At 41.4% G+C, this 24223-nt stretch overlaps 2 protein-coding genes across 5 annotated transcripts in view; one reads left to right on the top strand and one right to left on the bottom strand.

Annotated features, from left to right (window-relative positions):
• The first annotated feature begins 483 nt into the window (after positions 1-483).
• Positions 484-13370, top strand: LOC114446861 (atlastin-2-like). Its single transcript, XM_028422718.1, has 14 exons — positions 484-620; positions 3942-4111; positions 4579-4791; positions 6209-6346; positions 6432-6536; positions 6652-6702; positions 6789-6845; positions 7242-7334; positions 7491-7629; positions 7712-7839; positions 8258-8314; positions 8398-8469; positions 8597-9028; positions 11450-13370. The coding sequence occupies exons 1-14, from the start codon at positions 548-550 to the stop codon at positions 11567-11569; spliced, it is 1848 nt and encodes a 615-aa protein (XP_028278519.1). The 5' UTR covers positions 484-547; the 3' UTR covers positions 11570-13370.
• Positions 13371-13768: 398 nt separating this feature from the next.
• The window catches only part of LOC114446864 (equilibrative nucleoside transporter 1-like), a 28107-nt gene continuing 17652 nt past the window's right edge, over positions 13769-24223 (bottom strand). For 3 of the 4 annotated variants that reach the window (XM_028422725.1, XM_028422722.1, XM_028422724.1), the window contains exons 2-13: positions 22520-22605; positions 22287-22368; positions 21053-21225; positions 20238-20377; positions 19566-19700; positions 18792-18889; positions 18442-18523; positions 18263-18348; positions 18050-18158; positions 17713-17798; positions 16304-16503; positions 13769-15122 (exon numbers count right to left, since the gene is read on the bottom strand). In XM_028422725.1, the coding sequence (XP_028278526.1) occupies positions 15011-15122; positions 16304-16503; positions 17713-17798; positions 18050-18158; positions 18263-18348; positions 18442-18523; positions 18792-18889; positions 19566-19700; positions 20238-20377; positions 21053-21225; positions 22287-22368; positions 22520-22548 (1332 nt within the window). In that variant the 5' untranslated portion in view covers positions 22549-22605 and the 3' untranslated portion in view covers positions 13769-15010. Of the gene's footprint in view, positions 15123-16303; positions 16504-17712; positions 17799-18049; positions 18159-18262; positions 18349-18441; positions 18524-18791; positions 18890-19565; positions 19701-20237; positions 20378-21052; positions 21226-22286; positions 22369-22519; positions 22606-23346; positions 23465-24223 lie in introns of those variants that run through there. The other variant, XM_028422721.1, reaches the window with a different exon arrangement.

Here is a 24223-nt window from a genome sequence, read left to right on the forward strand (position 1 = left end):
GCACCATCACACCCGATTGTGTGATCGTCTTTGTTTCTGCTTGTACTACTGGTGTTGTGATTTTAATGAATGACCTGCCTTCAGGTACAAAGTAAGATAAACCATAACATTTTATGATAAAGGAAATCTCCAGGAAGATGTCAATGAAAACAATGTGATTTGCTAGAACAAATGTAGTAACAGTAATCTGTCATTTTAAGCGCACTGTAAAGTTAGTTTTCTAGTTGTCTTTCTCTGTAAACCGCTCATCAGGTTGATGTGAATCCCCACATTTACAATAAACAAACTATTTCCTGTCTGTTTTTTGCAGGACTTCTGAATTCAGTCTGTAAACCTATGAAAAGAAATGACGTCAACTACTTTTGTAACGGCACTGCAGACACTTACAACAATGTTTGTGTAAATGAACAGAAATGCACATAAACAAACGGCAGACATGTGTCTGTGTGTCTGTACTTGACCCAGCTGCTGCGTAAACTTCAGCGGACAGCGAGAGCAGAAAAAAAGCTGCTCTGACGTCAGCCACGTTAGATTTCAGTAGTCCAAGATGGCGGAGGTGAGCGGGTTGAGGAGCAGAAATCACTTCGAGCCCAACTGCAAAAGCCGAGTCGTTGACGAAGGTAAAGTCTTGTTAATGTTGGCGTGTGGTTGTGTGAGACCAGAGTGATAAGTAGAGCAAAGTTGAGAGGGGGTTAAAAGTGTTTACGCTTCTGTAGGCTTTTCTCTTTTCAGTCGCTTTTCCGTTAGCCAGACGCTTCTGTTGTCAGTTGGAGCCCCGCGGTGTCCTGCCAAATGTGGCACCCCTGTCAGAGTGTGCCTCCTGTAGCTCACAAGAACAGTGTGAGTACGGTCTAAACTGTGTGAAAACTACCCAACAGCGGGAAACATTGTGCCGGTTTTTGTTTTCTCACTCTCTTAGTGTGTTTCTTCTCGGTAACATGGACTGAAAACCTGTTCTTTAAAGCGAAGTTCTGACCCGGATACAAAATTCAACCGCGACACCTGTCGGCTCATTTGTCCGCCCGTCACTTTCACCTGGCCGGCGGAGCACCGGCCGCTGGTCCGTAGTTTAGTTTTATTGCTAATAACCCTCTTGTAAATACTCTCTATGAACTTTAAAGCTAGTTTTCTGTAACGGAGTTTCACTCTATACAAACCACGTAACATTTCTCTAATCTCATCCCACTAACGACTCGGATATTTTTAAATACTCTATTATTAGCGGTTCGGTTTGCTAGCAGACTTGCCCACGCAATTGCAAGGCAAATTTTAGCAAGTTAATTTACGTATGTGTATGGTATTGTGCAAAAACAAGTGGTTATTTGTCACAATGTAAAAGCACAGTCACGAACATTGTGTTGACATGTGGTCGTTTATTTTGCGTTGAGGTTAATTTTCTTTGCATATTGTGTTTTCTAACTTGGTGCTTTATAGCTAACTATGTCATGACATGTTGTATAAATAAAGTAGAGTTGGATTTAATACAGTGTAGTTTAGGTACAGAAATTGATCTGCAACAACTGTGATATTTAGCTAGCTGGACTTCATCCTAGATAAAAACTTTGCTTAATTGAAAAAGTTTTTTTTTAATCATGTAAATCCGTGTTCTACTGGCTACATTCTGTTGTCGTAAGTGGTGGCACAAAGATGGCACATTGCTGTGATACAGTCTTATCAGGATAACCCTTATGTCTACTTTCATACAGACCCAGCTGACTCTGTGGCAACAATCACTGTCTGTGCCCACTCTTAATCTGGACTTTGTCCTCACAGGCTCCCAATTGGCCCACTTGCTGCAACTGAACATTTACCCTCCTTTAGACTTGCATCCAGGCAGGCCGAGTCAGGTCGTCTTTTGGTGCTACTGTGCAAGGGAAGTCAGTGTACCTGCATCTTAATAGGATACAGTGGATTCCTTACTTTCATCCATGAACTTTGTAAATTTATCTTGACCTAGAATAAACAACACCCACTGGTCACCCAGATGTATATTCCGTCTTTAAACTCAGAAATTTTCCCTATTTGGCCAGCTGCTTAGGTTAAGTGGACCATGTTATCAGAGTCTGCCTCAGATATAGTGCAGGAGTCAGGGGAAGAGAGCGCTGATTTGGGATGCAGTCTGAGATGTAGGCTATTCTTGCTGTGCATAGTTAAAGATAGATGGAAAGGATGCAAGACTGAATGCACTTGTGTTCACGCATGATGCATTGTGTGTGCCACATACTATGTGAACACATGTCTTGATAGCTTTATGTATGAGTGTATGTGCAGGGAAACATGTCACCCAGTTAAAATCTGCTCAGTGCCTCCATAAGATAAGAACTAAGGCAGCTAATTTTAGTTGTGGCCTCATTCTTAGCTGTCTGAGGAGCAGGTCAGTGCATTAGTTACTTTATCATGAAGTGTAGATGAAAATATCAGCGGTGAAAATGTTTACTGACTTACTGAAGCTTCCTTGCATTCTTAATGTGTTGTGTGTATCTCACTCACACTTTGCTGCTGTTCAGACTTGTCGCAGTTGCAGCAGAATAGTGTCTTTGTGCGAGTCCCCTCTGTGCCACTTCATTCTGCTGAGTGTTGCTCTGGACATTATGGGAACCAGCACTGCTGTGCACTGTGAAAACGTTCAGGGCTCATTTGTGTGCGGAGCAGATTACTGTAACCACCATGTGCTTACTGCTGCCCTGTGTGTGCCACCTCCAGGTTCAGTGAATATTATCAAATGCTACAAATCCTCTCCTTTGGAGAACAGAAACATTATTCTTGAATAAAAATACTGACATGTTTACTTAATGGTTGAACGTTGTCATCACTTACTGTGGACTCCGGCTTTGTGGTTATGGTGGCCAGCTTAAGTAATGAGAAGTCTAATTTGTGTGCTCAAATGCTGGAGATAATGTTGTTAACGGCTACAAAACTGAGTTGTTTGAACACTTTAAAACACTGACATTAGAAAACATTTGGTTTTTTAGTCTATATAGTAAAACCTTAAAAGGACCAACTCATGACTTTCATTATCATCATGTTGATAATTATCAACCTACTCCTAAACCAATTAGTTGATTGTTAGGACAGTAAACAGAAAATTAAAAACGTATTGTGTTGATTGACAGCATTTCTTGGTCTTGGTCACAGTTAAGGCTTTCTGTGACAGTGACTTTGATGGAGGGTGTGTACTTATCCAGAATGGCAGCTAAATTAGAAGGGATGGATCATACTGGTTGAGAGATACTACTGCTGTGAATGGCTAATGACTTAAATATTTGAATGGGCGAGGTTTTATACCTGTGGTTGAATATGTCTGATGGACTCTGATGGTTACATGATCATGGAACGTCAGTTTCGGTATGTACAGAAGGGAGTGTCATTTATAATTCTGCTCCTGTGATTTCTGCATCTATTAATGAAGTAAATAATTCTTACTGCCATCACTGGAAAACAGGAAATGTGGGTAAAACATCATGTTGGGCTTTAAGAATTAGTTTTAACACTTCCATCAAAAAAGTCTGTTTTAACTCACTGCAACAAGAAAGAGGCAGTCGGCTTCAGCTTAAGGAAAAGACTTTAAAGCAAAATTACTGCTGCCCTGCTAACTTACTTTACGTGTGTCCCTTTCTTTGGCCCTTTGTGATATCCAGTGTAGGGCTATTTTCAAACTTGACCTAGATGGAAATACCCGAGTGGATAACAGTATTTAGTTCAGAAGTGAATGCTGGAAAAATTCCCTTGTTCAGTTTGATCTATATAGGGCATTTTACATTCTCTTCAACAATTGTCAGTTTCTCAGGTAAACAGACTCTTGACATTTAATCCTGCTATTCAGTGATTTTAGTTTCGACCACATAAACCTGCCACACATTCTTTTTCCTTTTCATTTTTAAACAGACAAGTAACTAGTGTAACTTTATCTTTTCCCCCCTGCTTTGTCCTGTTATTTAAAGGCTTCAGTGGTGTGGAAGATGTCCCCATTTTTCGGCATAAGCAGAGACCTCCCCTAGCCAGGCCTGAAGACCTGGATGAGGATGAACTGCTTCCCACAACCATGGCCTCCAGCTCGGGCAAAAACGCCAGCCTTACCCCCTCACCAGAAGAAGAGGTTCAGGCAGAAGAGGTGAAGTTATGAATTTGTTTCCTTTTATATTCTGCTCTATCAACAGACATGTACAGCACAGCTAACCTAAACATAAAGATTTTTTTTTGACCTGGCTTTGAAAGAAAAGGTTGTCACGAGCTGTGACAATAAACTATTTCTATCAATGAATGGCCGTTACCTTTGACACTTAACACCAACCTTAACATTGTTGCAGACTACATACAGCCCCTCATGGCAGTAGGCAGGTGGAGTTTATTTGTGGTGTATATTCTCAGGTCAAAAATCTCAGTAGTTCTGTCATCATATTTTCGTCTTTGTTTTACATTAGGCTCCAGAGTGTGTTTATGTAATGCTTTCTTGGCTGACCTCAGGTCTGTAATTTTATTGTCTTCTTCCTGGAACCTGCTACATCAGCAGTGTAATCACTTAAACCTCTTCCAATGCCAGAAGAAAAACCCTGATTGATTACAAACTCATGTCTTCAGGCTGCAGTAGAGGAAGAAGCAGCCAGGCCCATCCAAATTGTCCTGGCCAACGAGGACGACCACAGCTTCGAGTTGGATGCTGCTGCGCTGGAGGAGATCCTGCTGCAGGATCATGTGAAGGACTTGAACGTGGTAGTGGTGTCTGTGGCTGGGGCTTTTCGCAAGGGCAAGTCCTTTCTGCTGGACTTCATGCTGCGCTACATGCATAATCAGGTGAGGGGGAATAATAGATTATTTTTGCAGTTACTAGAGCTGCATATGTCCCTGTTGGGATTGATTTGAAAGAGACTGTTATTCTAGTAAACCTTGGCTGAAGGTTTGTTTACATGTGCTAAGTAAACATACATATTTCTGTCGGGCTTAATATTGTGTAACATGGTGGATGAGTTTACAGCTTGTGCCTACACACAGCCAGGTATCATATAGAGATACTTGCTCAACCAAGATGGTAAGATGTGCTTACATAGCCAAGGGGATGAGCTAGTGTCATCTTTGTGGGAAAGGGAATTTTACAAAAACTCATTTTCAGAATTAGACATCCTGTTGTGTTTTTATACAGTTGTATTTAAATACATATAATTTGTATACAGATTTATGGGCCCTTGTCTAAATTATGAGCTACACAAAAAGACACATTACATGCACGCAGACAGACATTTTTCTTGTCCATCACAACTGTGTCTGAAAAGTTTGTCAACTGTCTAAAAGGCATCTAAAAGCACAGAAGCAGCCAGCTGAAAATACTTCTTAAAACACACACACACCAGAAAAAAATCCAGGAATGTTATTTACGATTCTTTGGCACAGCTGTAGGGAGGCATGATCATGGGAAATTGTGCAAGCCACTGCTTGGGTTTACACTTATGCAAGTACAGTTAATGTTACCAGTAGTAGTATTAATAGGTGTATACAACTTTTGCTGCTCTGTGTGTTTGTTATGGGAAGTATTAGCAGCTTGTCGGTATTTGTTAGTGCTCTGTCATCACATCATAGACACAGGGCAGAGATGCAGGAATCACTGCTGCTGTGTACTCTGACTTGCAAATGAGGTATTTGCTTTTTTAATATTTCCGACTTATGGCCTGTGACTCTCCTCACCTGTCGCTACAGAAGGTGAACAGAGATCACTGAACTTTTTAGTCACAGTAACACAATGTGTAATTGCAGTAGTGGTAAGATGCATAAAATCCTTGTGTTTATTTAATTTTTTTCTGACCCAGTTTCTCAGCTTTGTATTCTTGTCATTTGGCCGAGTGATCTGTTCAAATCTTCCACTGTAATCACTATGAAGATCTGATGATGATTGCTTGGAGTTGCTTTTCAGTCAGGTGACAGGATGCTGGTTTGACATTGGTTTAAAAGCTTTCTCACTATAGGCTCACATATATCAAACCTTTCTTGTAATAAAAGTGTAAAAGCGCAGATTGGGTTTTCTATACTGCTTCTCCTAGAAGAACCTGTCCTTGTACTAAATGCTGTTGGACTCCAGTTTATCCACCTGTCCCCCCCCCCTCCATCATTATCTCTCCACAATCTCTCTTTTTGCCCTTTACACTTTACTCCTCATCTGTCCTTGATTTCATTGTCATCTCCATCTCTTCCCTTTCTGTTTTCCGTCATCTCCCCTCAGCAACAAAGCAACTCATGGATAGGAGGTGATGACGAGCCCTTGACAGGGTTCACCTGGAGAGGTGGCTGTGAGCGGGAGACCACAGGAATCCAGATCTGGAGTGAGGTGTTTGTGGTGGACAAGCCAGATGGCAGCAAGGTAGACATTCTTCAGAAACAATCTAAATCTAAATTTTATTGTGAACACAAACACAACACGCTTTCTTTTCATCTCATCCCAACAGGTCGCTGTGCTCCTTGTTGATACTCAGGGAGCCTTCGACAGCCAGTCTACAATAAAGGACTGTGCTACTGTGTTTGCCCTTAGCACAATGACCAGTTCTGTACAGGTGACAGTTCAAGTATTTGAACAATACAATGCTTCAGCTTTTCTATTGATTTATTATTAATTATTATTTAAAATATTAAAGTTCATGTTGTGTTTTTATTTATTTGTTTTTTCAGGTGTACAACCTCTCCCAGAATATACAAGAGGATGACCTGCAGCACCTGCAGGTTGGTGTCATTTCTTCTCCTCCCAGTAAAAGTAGCATTACATGTCTGATATCAAGAATAATCTGTTTTTTTCCTCTCATCTGTAGCTTTTCACAGAATATGGGCGGCTAGCAATGGAGGAGATCTACCAGAAACCTTTCCAGGTACTATTGATAGAGAATGATTCATAGGCTGTCATGACAGCATGTTGAAATAATGCCTACAGTTTGAAGCAGAGTGGTGAGAAAAACTGGTTTGTAGAGTGTGTGAAACAAATACAAAAAAAAAACGGTGAAATATTTTTGCCTGTTTTTTTACTATTGCTAATACTTGTAAACATAAAAAATACAAAAGAATTCTATTTCGTGCTTTAGGATAAATACTAAATGAATTAGTAATAAAATACTTTAGAATTTGTTTTATATGGCACAAGTGTTCTCTCTAACACCGTAATTGTGCTGCTTCCATTGACGAGGCGTCAAAATGAGCTCAGTGTCTAAAAATGTGACAGGAGTGAACTGCTTATTGTTCAAGGGTTGAATCATTCTTGTGAATTTTAGTCTCTAATGTTCCTGATCCGTGACTGGAGTTATCCTTATGAACACAACTATGGACTGAAAGGAGGAAATGCCTTCCTGGAGAGAAGACTGCAGGTGAGTATCACTTTTCAAATCTTTGGAAAACTACTTTCTGCCCTAATATTTTTACACAGGCGTGAGGATGTTTATTCAGCAGGTCACATGGTTACTGTTCCTTGGATGGCTCTCAACAACCACACACTTTATCTGTTGTGCTGTTGGCTGACACAGGTTAAACAAAACCAACATGAAGAGTTGCAGAATGTGAGGAAGCACATCCACTCCTGCTTTTCCAACATTGGCTGTTTCCTGCTGCCACATCCTGGCCTCAAGGTGGCCACCAACCCATACTTTGATGGCAGGCTGAAAGGTGAGAAAGAAGCATAGATGAGTGTAATGCAGGTTAAAAGGTCATGCTACAGAAATGCCATTAGTGTGTTTGTATGTTTCAGACATTGATGGTGATTTTAAAAGGGAGTTGGCCAGACTTGTGCCTCTCCTCCTGGCTCCAGAGCGACTGGTAGAGAAGGAGATCGGTGGCAACAAGGTCACCTGCAGAGATCTTCTAGAGTACTTTAAGGTATAGCAAGAGTTTATTAACGTAGTTTTAATTCAATCCAGATCAGTTTTATTTATATAGCACTTTTTACAATCAGAATTGCCTCAAGGCGTTTTACAGATACCCAGAGTCTGAACCCCCTTAAGAGCAACAGTGGCAGGGAAAAACTCCCTTTTAACAGCAAGAAGCCTTGAGCAGGACCAGGCTCATAAGGGAGCGCCTTCCTGCTGATAGCCGGCCAGGTAGAGGAGGAGACGAGGTAGACAGGACAGAGAGGATGAAGGAGAGCGAGAGAGGAACAAACATGCAGCGAACATCATACAGTTCAGAGAAATTTTTAAGGACACTCCAACTTTATGTCTTGTCCCTGTGAGAGCTGCCAGAATATTACCCTTTACAGGAAACACTTTCTAATCTGCACTGTTTTTTCTTCTCCCAGGCGTATATAAAGATCTACCAAGGTGAAGAACTGCCACACCCCAAGTCTATGCTGCAGGTAAACACAAGTCTGAGGTCACACCTTCTTCTTCTCAAGGAGTCAAGTTATCTTTACTTTTATTTAATCTTCTTGTTTGTCAGGCAACTGCAGAAGCCAACAACTTGACAGCTGTGGCAGGAGCCAAAGACCTGTACGGCAAGAACATGGAGCAGGTAAGAACACCATCATGAAAGCAAAGCAAAAGGTTAAAGTCCAGAGATCACTGAAAGTATTCCCGGTCTGGTATTAAACAGCCATAGTGATTCTCTCAGTCTTATGTACTTGTTTACACATCCATAGATTTGCGGCGGCGACAAGCCCTACATTGCCCCAGCCGACCTGGAGCGATGCCACATGGAGTTCCGCGAGCACTCCGTGCGTTACTTTTGCTCTGTGAAGAAAATGGGCGGTGAGGAGTTCTGTCAGCGCTACCAGACCCAGCTGGAGACAGAGCTTGACGAGGCCTACACCAACTTTTCCAAACACAACGATGGCAAAAACATCTTTTATGCAGCACGCACACCCGCTACTCTCTTCGCAGTCATGTTTGTCACCTATGTGGTGTCAGGAGTCACAGGCTTCATCGGTCTGAGCGGCTTAGCGGCGCTCGCTAACCTGGTAATGGGCATGGCGCTGATGACGCTCTGTGCCTGGGCATACGTCAAGTACTCTGGAGAGTTTCGGGAGGTGGGGACGTTGATAGATCAGTTGGCTGAGATACTTTGGGAACAGGTGGGTAGTCTGTGTGTGTGTGTTGGTTTGTGTTTGTAACAGTGTTGTTAGGACAGTACTGGAAATGTTTTAGGTGTTTGTTGGGATTGTATGGTATGAGGCAGATATTGATAATCTGTTTATAATCTGCAGCAAATGTTGGGTTTTCTTACCACAATTTAAAGAAGCAGACATTTGTGTTGACAAAAGCCAAGCAATCAATACTACTTGCTCTCAGACTGAAGTTGATCTGCCACTCTTTAAAGCCACCACTCTGCATTGATGAAAACAGTTGTGTCTGAAGACACATCACGTTAGACAAGAATATTCTTTAAGTTGCTGGTATTAGTGTGTTTCACATCATCTCGTACTGTATGTTTTTTGTGTGGATTTTGAACAGTTTATACTTGATATTGCTTTAATTTAAGCCAAACATTATTTTTTCTCAGTATTGCTCATCATTTTTTTTGTCTTTTTTGTACCTCCATTCTCTTCATGTTTATGCCTGGGTCCTTCATTCCGTCATCCATCTCATTATGTTTAAAGAACAAGCTTCACCTTCCACAGCTCTGCCCTTTTTTTCCTTCCTCAGTTGTTAAACTGCAGATGTGCAGATGTTCCAAGTTTCTTTTTTGGACTTTAATGAATGTTCACAATAGGGCTGAACGATCTATCGTTTTAGACCAAAAATTGCGATCTCAGACAACGCGATTTTGAGATCGTCAAAGCCACGGTTTTTTGCACTGCTCCTAACTGAATCAGGCTTTGTTTTGTCAAATGCTACGGCTGAAAAATGAAAAGAAAACTGAGGAACTGGTCCCTAAAACGAACTCCACCTTTATGTTCGGTACTGTTTCTGCCGGCAGCAGCGGCGCGTCTTCTAACCCTGTGTCTGTGTGTGTGCGCGACGTGTGTCGCAGTGGAAGGGCCGCATGTATGCAAATGTATTCTAATGCTACGAGCACGTACGCGCCCACCTCTCTGAACATTCTACACCTGTGTGTGTGTGTGTGTGTGCAGTGGGAGGGCCGCTGTGTGTACATCAGATGCAGACAGAGGCAACAGCTAATGACGTCACCAAAACAATAACGCAGGCATTTGATGAAGAGGCTCCATATGAGGACTCTAGTAAACGGTGGACAGAGCTGACAGCAGCAGCTCCGTTTGTCCTTAGATATGATTCCCATTAAAGTTTGATCATTTGGTCTAAATCACATTGAAATTTAGGAGTTACTTAAGTCTCAATACTGTATTTATTGTTTAACCTTAGGAGGCACACTTCAGTCTGTTTAAATGACTGTTAAATAATACTTTACAGAACTACATTAGTCTTCTTTTTAACCTATTTGAATTTTGTTCTGTAAATTATTTAAATTTTCATGTTTATTGAAAACTAATACTGAGTGCACGTTGTCAGAGTTTACTTTTAGATCTACTGATAGTTTTTGAGAATTGACAGAGTAGGCTACCTGAAGTCATTTACACAGAAACATGCAAAATCATGATCGTGATTTTATCATTAAAGAATCGTGATATATAATCGCCCACCCCTAGGTATGATGTAAGTTTCTGTGATCTTTGCAAATGCTCATGTGCACTAAAACTTGATTTGAAAAAAATCGTGGATGAAATCGAAATCGCAATATTTGCCAGAAAAATTCAATTTAATTCAATTTATTCTTAAAATCGTTCAGCCCTAGTTCACAACTTCACTACAGATGCAGCTTTCATGCCTTCGTATTACTTCTTCCTCCTCCCTGTGTTTCTCTCCCTGCTCAACATTCCCGACGTCTTTGCCTGATTTCCTTTTGTTCTTTCTCATTTTCTTGTCCCAAACTTTTATATTTCTCCTTTTTTGCTCCAGTGGAGTTGCTGCTCATCATTTAACTCTCCTGTTCCTTCCTGCTGTCTTCTCAGGTGTTTTCCACACTTTTGTACCCCGTCAGGAGCCGCCTGGCGTGGCCCGTCTCTCTCCTCCCTTCTCTCCCATCACTGGGATTCAAAGCTTTGTCACCCCTCAACAACAATTACAAGACAAACTAGATACTGGCCAGTTTAAGGATTTACAGACGTCTGAAACAGAAACTTTTGCCGTTCACTGGCTTCTTTTATGTTTAGTCCAGTGGTGATGTAATCCTGTACTTGATCTTCATATGATGCATATGACGGAGGCCTGTCTTGGTATCTGGAGGACATGGAACCCATTCAAACGGTGTACAGTTTTCTTACTCTGAATGTGGAGTGACTTGTTTTTAAGTTGTGAATCTTGTGTTTGAGATGTTTGGAGATGTGTTTGTGTGGTCCCCACACTTGAGTCGACTTTCTGTTTTTGTTCCTTTATTTGAGGTTTTTCTGTCCTAACCTTTGTTTCAGTTCCTGTGTCTCCATTCAAAAACATTTTAAATGATTTCTTCTAAAACTTGACTCTGCTTTCTCCTGCAGGTTCTGAAGCCACTAAGTGAACATTATATGGAGGACAACGTCAGACAGACGGTGGTTAACTCTATTAAAGCCAGCTTGACAGAACAAGGCTCACAGCACACCAAGTTAAAGACTCACTGATGCTCTTCCTCCTCAAATCATCATGTTCACTCACCCTCCCTCCCTCCAGCCCACTGGCTCAGTGTGTTCAGTAACTAGTCCAACACCAAAGCTGACCCTGTTTTTATTTGTCCATCACTTTGCTGCCCCCCCCCCCCCCCCCCCCCCCCTCCTATCCGTATGCTGTGGACCTGTAGGCTCATTGCTCTTCGTCGCCCCCCAGTGCCTCACATTAGATACTGCATGTTCATGAGAGGACCGGTCAGAGAACATGATGGCATCGCCTTTTGCCAAAACCTGAAGGATCTTCTCTGGTGTGCCATCGTGTTTTTAATGCATACTGTAAGCTGACACACACTCATTGTTGCTGGTAGCAAATTACTCACTTCAGGATTAAGCTGTAATTCAGGGAAAACTGTCACTGCTGTGGGCGGCTGTTATCATGATGGGATGCAAATCAGAAGTGCTTTGGATCATTTTGTCTTACATGCTAGACAGTTCAATCGGTTAACTTTCCTTTCAGCGAGTGACAGATGCTGACTAATGAGAAACCTGATTGTCCTGCCCGGTAAAATCAGTAAACATAAAGGATGAGCTGGACAGGAAACTCGAATGGTCAAAATCCTTGTGTTTCACACTACATATCTGTTATTCGGGTGATATGTGTATCATCAGACTCTGGGCTCAGGTTGCTTCTAGATGAAATCTCTGTATGTCTCTGTCCTCTTGATATTGTGTGAGTAGTATTGTCCTACTGCAAAGTAAGCGTTTCAGCTGATTTTTCTTTTAGAAACTTGACGTGTTTAATCTGGCCTTCAGTGTCTGGTAGCAGACCTGCCAGTGTTAGACCCTGTATAGTGTTCGGGGTGACTTTTTAGAGCCTGGCTGTAGAGATATTTCAAACAATTTTCACTGCCTTCTTGCATATCTGATTATTGTTGTAGGACCTGCTGAAACTTTGATCAGCGCTCTGGGAGCTACAGCTCGGACATTCTGTGAGTCATTCAGTCATTTATTCACTTGTTGCTATTTTCACTGTTCTTATTTGTGAAACCTTTCTGTGTTGCTGAGTGGGAGAACTCATATCTGCGGGTTAATTTGAAGCTATACACAGCAACTGGTTAGCTTAGCACATAGATTGAAATCAGGGAAATTGCTAGCTTGGCTCTCTCCAACAGTGGTAAAGACTTCCTATTAGCTTTATTGATCACATGTTATGCAGACATGCTCTGTGGAAGTGTTGTTAAGCACCAGGCAAGCTAACCTAGAGTTATATCTTATCTGCTTGACCCCAATAGTAGGTTAGCAGCTAAGGTAACTAGCCATTATCTGTTGTTGTATACTTGCAGAAATAAGAGCAGTACCTGTAAGTGGTGGCAGTTGGTTTTGTTTCTCTGTTAGAGCTGTATCTCCCAGGAGCCCTTTTATTCTGGTCACGGCTGCATCAAGTCTGAGCTCTTCTGCATCGATTCCATCCACATTATTTCTCCCCAGTCTCGTACTGTACAGTCTGTGTTCACAGATCGGGCATGTATGTTGGAATAAATATTTAAATAAACTTTGTATACGTTTTATATAGTGAATCAGTCGTTTTTCTCTCTCTTCACGGTTAATTTACCAGTCTGGTTTGTTAAGGTATATTAGGTTGCTGCTGTAGGTTTACATGAGAACAGACATTAACAGAAACATTAGGACAGTAACAGGAAAAATATTGTGATTATGACAAGTGGGTTGGAAACGATGTCTGTCTGCCTTTTAAAGATATCTCTGGTAATTTATTTTTGAATAAAATGTTTACCTTAAGAATAAATCATCAACACAACTCTGGGCTCCTTTTGTTGTTGATCTATTATATTTATAGAGATGTGTTTGAGAAGTGATTTATTACTTTTACTTTCCTAAATTTGTTTCCAGGTAACAACAAACAATGGCAACAAGAGCAAGGTAATTTGTGTGTGTGTGTTTTGACCTTACTCTAGTTACCGTATACGTGTGTGCATTGCAGGATGTGTAGTAAATGGCACGGAGAAAAACAGCCTAGATACAGTACCAATGTTTTTGACAGCTTGTTATTTCATAATAAAAATTATAATGCGATGTAAGTGTAATAATTTTTTACTTTGACTAAAGTTGGATTTTACTTAAAGTACTTAGATGTATTAACCAGACGGCAATTATGATTACTGCCTTTCCAAGAATGACCACCAGGGGGAGCCAGAATCTTAAAAATACACATTTATTTTCTCACAAAGGCTTCCAGGTAATAGTCTATGTCCATCTACCCAAACACAGTACTGAACAACAGACCAACGTTGTGCTTATACACAAGCAGGATGTACACAGCTTGCTTTATGAATAATGTGTACAGTTAAAGCAGACGTATCTTTAAAAAAAAAGGCCACCAAAATGCAAATAAACACATTGAAACACTGACAGGCCCTTAATCGCCCAGTGAGAGAACTAAAACTATGTCTAGTATAAAACTCATCTTCCATGAGAACATGATTAATGAGAAATGGCACACATGAGATTTCTTTTCCTGACAGCTGCACATTTTTCTTTGCATATTTATGTTGCGTTCAAAATACATGGTAGATGAATCTTACGTTTCATCTGGAAGACATGGCAACGGTAAAAATGTCAGAGAGGATGTTTCATCTAAACTAAAACTACAAACATTCAGTAAGATTTAGCAGGACTATTTACCAGATCATTAAAACCTCATCTTTTGGATTTTTGCTCCGTTTGCTCCATTCTGTTGTAAGTTTACTAATTTGATTGGAGGAATCACCTGACACTGACAGTAGGGAGACGGAGAGCGAAGTGGTTCGTTAGCAGTTTGGTGGGTCAACACTTCCCTTCAGAGTTCATTATTTTCCCATGTTGTTTGTGTATTTGGTTTGATCAGAGTTAAAAGCTGCAACAGTCAAGAGAGATACAACCATAATGTCTGATGTGCAAATGCCGTAAGAAAAAACGGTTGATCACAGACAAATTACTTTTATGAGTACAGATGAGCTGAACAGCAGCAACTAAATGCCTTTTTTGTAGAAATGTGGTCAGACAGTAGGTTCACACCCTCAATATGATTCTAATAGTGAGACTGTTCTAAAGAAATGTAATAGAATCTTGTGAATGAGACTGCAGATACTACAAGTACAGGCCGTCTTAGCAACACTGCTAGGTCACATTGTCCCCTACAAACACATTTTAAATGCATTTGGTTTTTTTAACAGTTAATACAAAATATCCCCAAACATCAGGAGAACTGTGCTGCCGATTCTGGAGAAAAATACACATTCAGTAACATTTCAGCTTTTGTTTGCTGGATGAGTCCGTAACACACCTGGAAGACTGAGGTTCTCTAGCCTTCTGTCTCTCATTCTGGCATCAGGGAAGGTGTTGGAGGGCGCGGTTGGGAGTCATCTACTCTACGTTTAACTGAATTTTCTACTGGAGACTTTAAATCATGGCACGGAAAGCAAAGGACATTGCAGCACCCAACGCCAACCCAAGGGACAGGAAGAAGGCCATGATGGCCCCTGCCGTCTCCGCCTCATGCTGCGCCACCTTCCTGTACAGAGACAACACAGGGTTGAGCATTACTACACAAAAAATGGACACAATGATTAAATATTTTATAACATACCAATTGTCACCATTTTGATGGTGGTGATGCTAAGCTAGACTAATTCTGCCAGTCTACATGCATTAATAATGATGGCAGCACACCTAACAACTAAGGATGGTCTTCTGACGCCCGAGGCTCCGACACATGCGCGGTAGCTCATGAAGCAATTGTTTCGAACCACTGTGCCGAGGCTTGCTTCGGTCACGTGGCTAGTGACGTTTGAACCACTTCAGTGACGTTTGAAGCAGTTGAGTGCTTCGAACGGCATACGAGTCATGTGATTGAATCGGGTTGTGAATCGCTTGGTGGGATCGAGTGTGTTCAGGGATATGACTATATATCAATATATAGTAATAGATCAATCTGTTAGATATTGAAATATATTAGCTACATTGATACTTTTATCGGTTTGATTGCTGCAAAGCAATCGAACTCTTGAGATTCTTTAAATATGAGTTAAATATATTACTTAGATGCAAACGATTCACATTTATTTTTTTATCATTTATATCTAAGAATTTCATAGCATTAAACTCAGTTAATCGCAAATATGTCATTGTGTACATTTTAGTAGAAGAAAAGTTATTGATCACGTTTCTCTTGCATGTGTGTGTGTGGAGGACCTCTTGCTGATTCGCGTATCATAAGTTTTGAACTCGGAAACTCTCGCACCCAAACTGACGATGATTCCCCTACACCACCATCCAACTTCGTTCTCCGCCGCAAATGCTTTAATTGTGTTAAACATTTTAATCGGATTCATCATGATGTTTGATTAGCCCTAATTATTATGTATTCACTTCAAATGTAACTTTGTAACAATTGTGTGCAGTGAAACTGAAAGTTTAATGTATTTTATTGTGTCAACCATTCAACCAGGTAGTGTAGTCGAATGAGGCTGCACGGAGATTCAAATCCCAAACAATCCATGAACCAATAACACACACCGCAATGCATTTTATTCACCACTAGATGTCCTACTCGAGCTACTGTGTCAATGAAGCCTCGAGTAATGAACCTTTTTCATGAATCAGGTGTCGAAGCTTCAACAAAGCCTCGAAAACCCATCACTACTAACAACACAGACATAGGAGTGGACATCCCGTGACTCCTTCAGTTCTTACTTGGGTCCGAAGCACATGCAGAGGCTGGCCAGGTATCCGTTGGAGAAGGAGAAGAAGATCATGAAGATGATGTACCAGGCATCATGGGAAAACAGCACAGGGAGGTAGTAACGAGGCTCGACGTTACACAGCATGAAGAGAGGAATGAAGATGACCCGCAGGCCCACCAGGACAGGAAGCCAGATGCTGTCTTTACCCGGCTGGACAGAGCAATAAAGACATGTCAACAATCAATGATTCATCTGATAAGGCATCGGATCAAAGGCACCGTTTTTATTTTTATGATGCTAGCTTTTCTTTCCTCAACATGTGACATGATTCACAGTCTTATGTAACTTAGTGGGAGGAACATTTAATTGATCATTGAAGCACCTGAGAGGAAACCGTCCTGATCAATGTGCTCTAATGATGCTAAATAAACTCACATGGTGCTGCAGCAGCTGACTACAGTTATCTGCACCAAGCAGCTGAATTCCACTGCAGGTCAGACCGTCAGCATCCTGTACTCAAGTGTCTGCACTTTTGACTTGATTTAATTAGACTGCTTCCTCTGGACTGCAGGGCTGTTGTGGCCATTTATTATTTTCTGGATAAAGTTTTAAAGAATGTGATTTTTTTATGAGCCAGAAAAAAAGTTGTTTTCATCACACAAAAGGAAAACAAACATCAGTATGACTTAAAGTGTCTAACACAGATACACTGAATTAAATCTGAGGGCTGATGTCTGACTCTGGAAGAGAAATCTGTAGGATTGCTGGATTTATTATTAATGTAATTTGATTTTGTTCTGCTGGTGAGCTAATGCAGCATCTTCCCTTATCAACTAATATGAGAGAAAGCAGTTCATTATGGTTTTCATATTTAATATCGGTGTCATGATCTGATAGAATAGGGGACCTGATGTAAGGCAGAAGGGACAAAGCCTTGTAAATCCTCACTGTCCTTTGTCTCTGACCCCTAATCCTTCACAGAATCCGCACACACTTTTCCCTAAAACACACATCTGAACACTGCACCTAAGCGGAGTCACAGTTGTAAACGCTTGGTGTTGCCAAAGGCTTTCAATAGACAGCGTGTCTGTTGTTCACAACACCATGCGCCCACAATACAAGAGCAGATTGCACTAAATATTTGGATGTGGTCATTGTAAACTGAGGCTATAAGGCAGACATGTTTATGGACAAGAGTGTTTTGTTGATGTGATCAGGCAGAGTTCAAGCATGGGTTATGAACAGTACTACATACTTGAACATTGTGAAATAAGCTCAAATGCTGTTAAATGCACGCATGTGTATTTACTGGATAAAAAGATGTAACAACCAGGAAGTGTGTGGATACAGACAATAAATCTTCATTCAGCTTTATGATGATGGTTCTTTTTGGTAAGATGTCTTAGTGTTGTCACTGACCCACATACAGACGGCTGTCAGACTCCTTCCGGCCCAGTCCATCAGGTTAAAGAGGAGGAAACATGACACAGGGATGAAGTACAGCCCTGGAATGAGGAAAACAAGTTGCAGTAAACAGCAACAAGACTGTAGAGTTCGAATAAAACACTGGGTTCAAAGGTTTCAATCTAAATCTTCAAGTGTGTTTATGTTCAGACTCCCCTCATTTGTCTCACTGCTTCATCTATTTTGGAAATAGTACACATCCTTTCCCCACAATGCACCAAAAATGTCTCCTGCCAGACGCCTCACACGTCAACTCACAATCTGCTGTATCTTTGTACAGAAGAAGACTCACCCCAGGCGCCTCCATCTGCCACTGTGGACTTGACGTCGACGGTCACAGCAGGGAAAGTTCCAATGGTCACGGTGAAGATGAAGCACACAGACAGAGCCGTCACCCAGATCTGATCGAGCACAGGAGGGGCATTATCAATACTGTGCAGGCAGCCTGACCGCTGTCATACAGTTGGAACAGTGGATAAGATCTGACACAGGTTATTATATTAACCTGTTTGAAGATGTTAAACACAGACACACTGGGCTTGGTCTCATCCTCCATCAGATTCACCACTGGCCGCTTCTCTGCTGGACTTTCTGAGAAACAAACAATTCTCTGTCATGAAAACAGTCAAATGACACCCGGAGACCTTTATTAACTCCTATGCATACACAATGCATAGCAGGCACCTTTTTTGAGTAAGTCCATCTTGTTCTCCTCATCAGCAGATGGTCTGGCTCCATTAGTCTCTATGTAGTACTGGAAGAACTCCTGTTGACAGTAACCATAATGAGCCCATTTCTCCGAGCCAGCAGAGCAAAGATAAGAGGAGACAACATGTTCCTTACAGCCAGATGTGTTTTCTATCACATTCCAGCACTGAACAACTTCCCTTTACACAACACTGATTCCAAAACACTGCTAGGTTCTCAGAGCACTATTCAAAAATAACATTCACAGTTTGACAGTTGATGTAAAACGGAAACCTTCTGGTAAAAAACATTTTAAAAACTGATGTTTGGAGATGATGAGGTCTCACCAGCTTAGGCAGAGTGAGGTAGGACATTATGGCCAGCAGGATGACAACACAGGCTGTGATGAAGTAACCAAAAGCACTGTCCTGCAACTCTGATCCACCTGAAACACAAGACACAGACAAGGTAAGTGTTATTTTTATTATCAGTTATATCCATGTCTGTACATGTCAACAAGACATTTACTCATTGGAGCGATGAAGAACAAATTCCTCTGGTCTCAGGGAGTATGTAACAGCCTTAAAGGACCTCGCGTGACAGCTGATCTTTGGCTTTTATGATGTTAAATACCATCATTTATCATGTTAGACGTGTATGTGGAATGACTTTAGAATTAGCTTGAAGTTCTTGATCTGATTTGTGTACACAATGTGTTTTGTGAGGTCACAGTGACCAAAATGACATTAACCAAATCTAAAAACAAATCCCCCACAGGCACCTCTGAGATACCATGTTAGTGTTCACTAACACAGATTGAGGACCAGGTAAAGCCTTCAACCACAGCTAGCTGAAGCTTTCCAGCCAAAAGCCTCCACAACCACCATCAGCCACGTAAGTACCGGTACAGTCCAAGGAAGCGATGAATTCATGGTTAATCACTCACTAAAGCAAAATTCATCACTGAACACTTTATTACTTTATTTACAGTCCTATTTGTAGCACATTCTATTACTACTGTCCACCAAATTAACTGCTGTTGTGGAAGGTGTTGCATTTTCTATGCCGTTTCTGCTACTTTATAACAGCAGAGGGGTCGGTGGTTTGTGTGCGAGACCTACTGGCCAGAGCGCAGATCATGGCGAATGCTGCAAAGGTGCCGGCCAGCCCCTGTCCACTCATGATGGGAGTGGTGTAGGTGGCGGGGAGAATCCCTGCCAGCCCGAACAGACTGCCCTGAAGAACGGCTCCGAATGCTGGCGAGGACACAGGTAACAAGGAGAGGAGATTTAATAGGTGCTATACAGTCACTGTGACACAGAACAAGACACTAACAAAAGAAAAGGAACATTTCACCCCCCAAAACAGCACATAACAACAACAACAGTGTGTCGACTCAGACATCAAAGCGTCACCATCACCATGTCCTCCCCTCCAAATCAAACACGATGTGCTGTTCCACATGAGAACCTGGGGGTCAGGGCCGACCCACTAGGTATGAGGAGGGGGTGAGCTTATCCCTGCTGCTCAGTGACTCATTGTAAATAAACAGTCAGACTACAGAGTGTGTGGTACTAGTAAGTGTGTGTGTGTGTGTGTGTGTGTGTGAATTTCCCAACATGGAGGACACAGATGATCAAAGAGGGAGACGACACATGGGGATAATCATTTGCATGTGCTCAATGTGGAAATGAGGTAATGGCATTCCTTTAGTGTTGTTTGTTTGGTGACTTTGGTGCAGTGATTGCTTAAGGTTCATGCCGACACTATTATGTTATAAATTAGGAACTTACAGTTGATGCAAACTATTTTGATCATAGTGAGGGTGAAGAAGGGCAAAGGGGCCATGTCCACTTTGACAAGCACTGCTGTCAGCAGGAAGACCACCAGAATGACCGCCAAACTGCCTGAGATCCGCAGCTTCTGAGGGATCCTGGAGCACAGAGACATGAAACGCAGGCCGTTATATAAGAGAAAATGTGCTCACCGAATAAAGAGTGAAGGTTTCGAAATCTGAAAGCAATAAAATAAAGGAATATGGCAGAGAGGATTGTGACTCATCCTTCAAATATGTTCGGATTATAACCATTACTGGGTCACGGCTGCTCAGGGATGGACAAAAAATATATTAGTGAAAAATAAGGGTGTGTTGGGTCACTCAATGACCATGATCATTATTATGTCATCTGGAGATAAAAAAGGGGCAAGTAACAAGACAGAAAGCAGAAATAAAGAACACTGAAGAAGACGGAGACAGCAGGAGAACAAAGAACAGAGACAAAGTTTGGAAGAGAATCAGGGAGAGGAAAAGAAAATGACAGGAGGGAAAAGACTTGAACATAAATAGCATTCCTGGGTGTGTTTGTGCAGGGGAAGAGTCAGCCATGGTCGAGGTCCACCCCAGATTTATGTTAATCCAATTCTAATTAAAGCAAACATCTTGGAGGTTTACAGATGTATGCTCATATAACAGACTTATGTGGCCTGCAGTGGCATGAGCTGAGCCGAGAAGGTGAGCAGAAGAGTGGCAACAGCCAAAAAGTACAAATTACACCCATTATTTAAAAAAAGCAAAGGCAGCTATCTGTGCATTGATCAGGGTCGGTACCTCTGGTGTATAAAGGAGTTGAGGCAGGTGAAGATGAGCAGCGGCACCATGGCACAAAGTGTCATCACGTTGTTAAACTTCGACTCCAGCACATTGCGAGTGGCTCCACCCTCCACAGTCAAGTTAGCTGTCTGATTGGCAGTGGGGGGGTCTTTCAGCCTGCTGGTGAAGTACTGAAGCAGAGGGAAGAAGGAAGCACATTAATATTACATCTTCATATGGCTGTAATTTGCAGACCTGTTTGTGCACCGTAACACTTATATTATGCTCCTATATGTAAATATTTGACTATTTGGAACCACTACAAACTTTTATCATACTACTGCACATGACAGAAAACCTTTATGGTCTTCACACAGTGACATTTTTACTTTGCTGTCCACAGTGAATGCCATGAAATGTTAAAGGTATATTAAAAAACACTATAATTTTAAGGAAATAGGCAATTTGAGAAGAGCATGCAAAAATGTTATGATAAAATATAAAGCATGAATAAGTAAGGCAAAGTAAAGCTATATACATAAATGTGCATGTGTGCTACATTAGCTGTTGTGCAAAATTCAGCAGGGAATGAATAATTGTGCAGAAACTCTCAGGAGGTAAACAGCATGTGCAATTACTGAGGTGTAAGGTGTCAGGGTCAGGTTACTGTGAATATAGGGTATATATCACAAAACAAAGTAGTAGGAGGTTTCTAAAATAACACATAGTAAGTACATGATTCATACAAGTAGCAATCCTCATTGTGTATATATTCACCTAATGAAGAAGGAGCTCTGTGTCCAGGTATTGGAGATACTAATAAATATGGCTATGCTGAAAAATCAATATATTGTTTTTTAAACTATCTACTTCAGGCTCAACAAATTACTATTTGCCTCTAATACAATCAACAACAACAGTGTGCATGTTAATTCTCTATGAGTAACAAGACTGAAATTCCACATTTTAAGAAGTTAACCCTGCAAACCTCTGAAAGAATGGATGGGATTAGTGAGACTATACCACTGCCCATGAAATCCACCAGGTGGTTCTACAGAGGAAGGTAAACAAACAATCTTTGTTAACCCTAAAAGTTTGCTGACCTTCCCCTAGGTGTGCCCTGACCTTTTAATTAACTAATGCAAACCACTAAGGCACCAACGGGGCTCTTCCTATCACATCCATCTGTCTCTTGTTCCCACAGATTAACTGCATGTGCCTGCAGACATCCTCACATTCAGAGGACACTCACCATTGTTGCCGTCATGAAGAAATTCCACGGTAAGAGGGTTCCCAAGCCCAGGATGAAGAAAATGATCCATACTGCATTGTATCTGGGAAAGAATGAAGCTCACATGAAAGCACATCAATCAAGTCATTCATCTTAATATCAACAAACAATATCCAACAACGTATCCGCTGGGACTCATCGACATCTCAGCAACTAACAAACAGCCTCCTTTCTTTTAAAATAACTCATCTTACTTGTCTCGAGGGGCGTTGATGGCCGTCATGGTTCTCTTTAGACAGTGGAGGCTGGTGTTCAGGGTTTATATAGGGCAGCTGCAGATCTGCAACATACAGTCAGCATTATTATTAGCAGCATTCTGTCTTATTTTTGTTTATAAAAAATAAAAATGTTCTCAGCAATGAAGTCACACACACTGTCTCCTGCTTCTTGTTGCTTCTTTGCACTGCATTTTGGATTATTAAGGATTAACAACAAATGTGCTTAGAAATGTTCTCTGCCTGTTGATCTGACTTATCTACAAAAGTAACTGGTTTAAAAACAGACCGACATGAGGAGGCCAGTGCAGCTGCTCACTGCCAAAAGTCTAAACTACAAGAGAAGATTTGATTTCTGCAGATATTCCACTACTACAACAGCCAAAACACACCTTTTCTTTTCCATCATCCTTCCTCAAACAGCCTAACAGCCTTAGAATAAATAAATACAGACATTTAAACAGTTCAGACAGAGCTGTCCGGTTGAGTGGCTGCATTTCAGCACAATCAGTAGAAAAACTCTTCATCACAAGCATGCAGCAGCAAAATCAGTTTACTACTATTCATGTATGAACACACCCATCCAACCACCAAAAAACAATGAGAAGTTAAACACTCCAAAATCTTACAGCTTCGTGGTGTATTTGAGCAGCAGATGTGAAATCACAAGCCAACCTTCAACCTGGTTAGAAACACATCTCATCACCTCACAGCATGTCATTCCTCTTAAAAACACGGTTAAGATCGGAAAAAGGATTACAAAAACATGATTTTCTGTCCCTGAACACCGTCCCTGATAAACTTACTTGGAGACGAGTCCAAGCTCAAACAGGAGATCCTTCTTCCCACCGGTCAGAAACAGAAAGGCCAATCCAGCTCTGTATGTTTGACTTTATACCACACGGTTTGACACCCAGCTGTCTTCCACCCAGAAGACCAGCCCCTCTTTGCATCTCGTGTCCATCCCTCCCCTTTCCTTTTACCTCCAACACCCTGTTTTCCTCAACCCTGCCCTTCCTACACATTTTCACATTCCAAGCAAGTGTGACACTGTTTGGCATAAAGACGTCAGATGGATTTATATAACTTTTTTAAAAACTCTAAATAGAGCAAGGGTTTTTTAAAGTGTTTCTGCACAACATTGTTCAGCTTCTTGCTTCACATTTCCATCTGTTCTCCCCTCTGCAGTGTCCTGTTTTTCCACATTTTAATTTATCCCTTCATATCCCCACACTGTGTATCCCACTGGCTGGTAATTTCTCACCTCATTTCACCTTTACTCCACCATGTTCTCCTCTCATATGCTCATCAACCTCCCTCCCATCTCTCTGCTCGCTTTATGCACCCGGCACCATTTATGCTTTCCCCTCTTTTTTTTTTCTAGCATCTTGTCCCCTGAATCAGATGGAAGGCATGTGCCTAGATAGTTGCGTGACACCATCTCCAAGCAGAACAACTTGTAAAGTTGTCTAAGGTTACTTTTAAAAACAGCTAAAAAAGGCAAGGACTAATCACCCACTTATGGTGTAGTTACTGGATACTAGAACTAACAGAGCAAGTCTTTGTTTGTTGCTTGATTTGTATAGGTGACATCCGGCACATGTGCAGGATGTCACCTATAATACCTGCCATTCACGTTATTCTACTTATTTGTAAGTGGCAAAGATGAGCCAGCACAGAGCA

Source organism: Parambassis ranga, chromosome 15, assembly GCF_900634625.1.
Source record: "Parambassis ranga chromosome 15, fParRan2.1, whole genome shotgun sequence".
Classification (NCBI taxonomy): domain Eukaryota; kingdom Metazoa; phylum Chordata; class Actinopteri; family Ambassidae; genus Parambassis; species Parambassis ranga.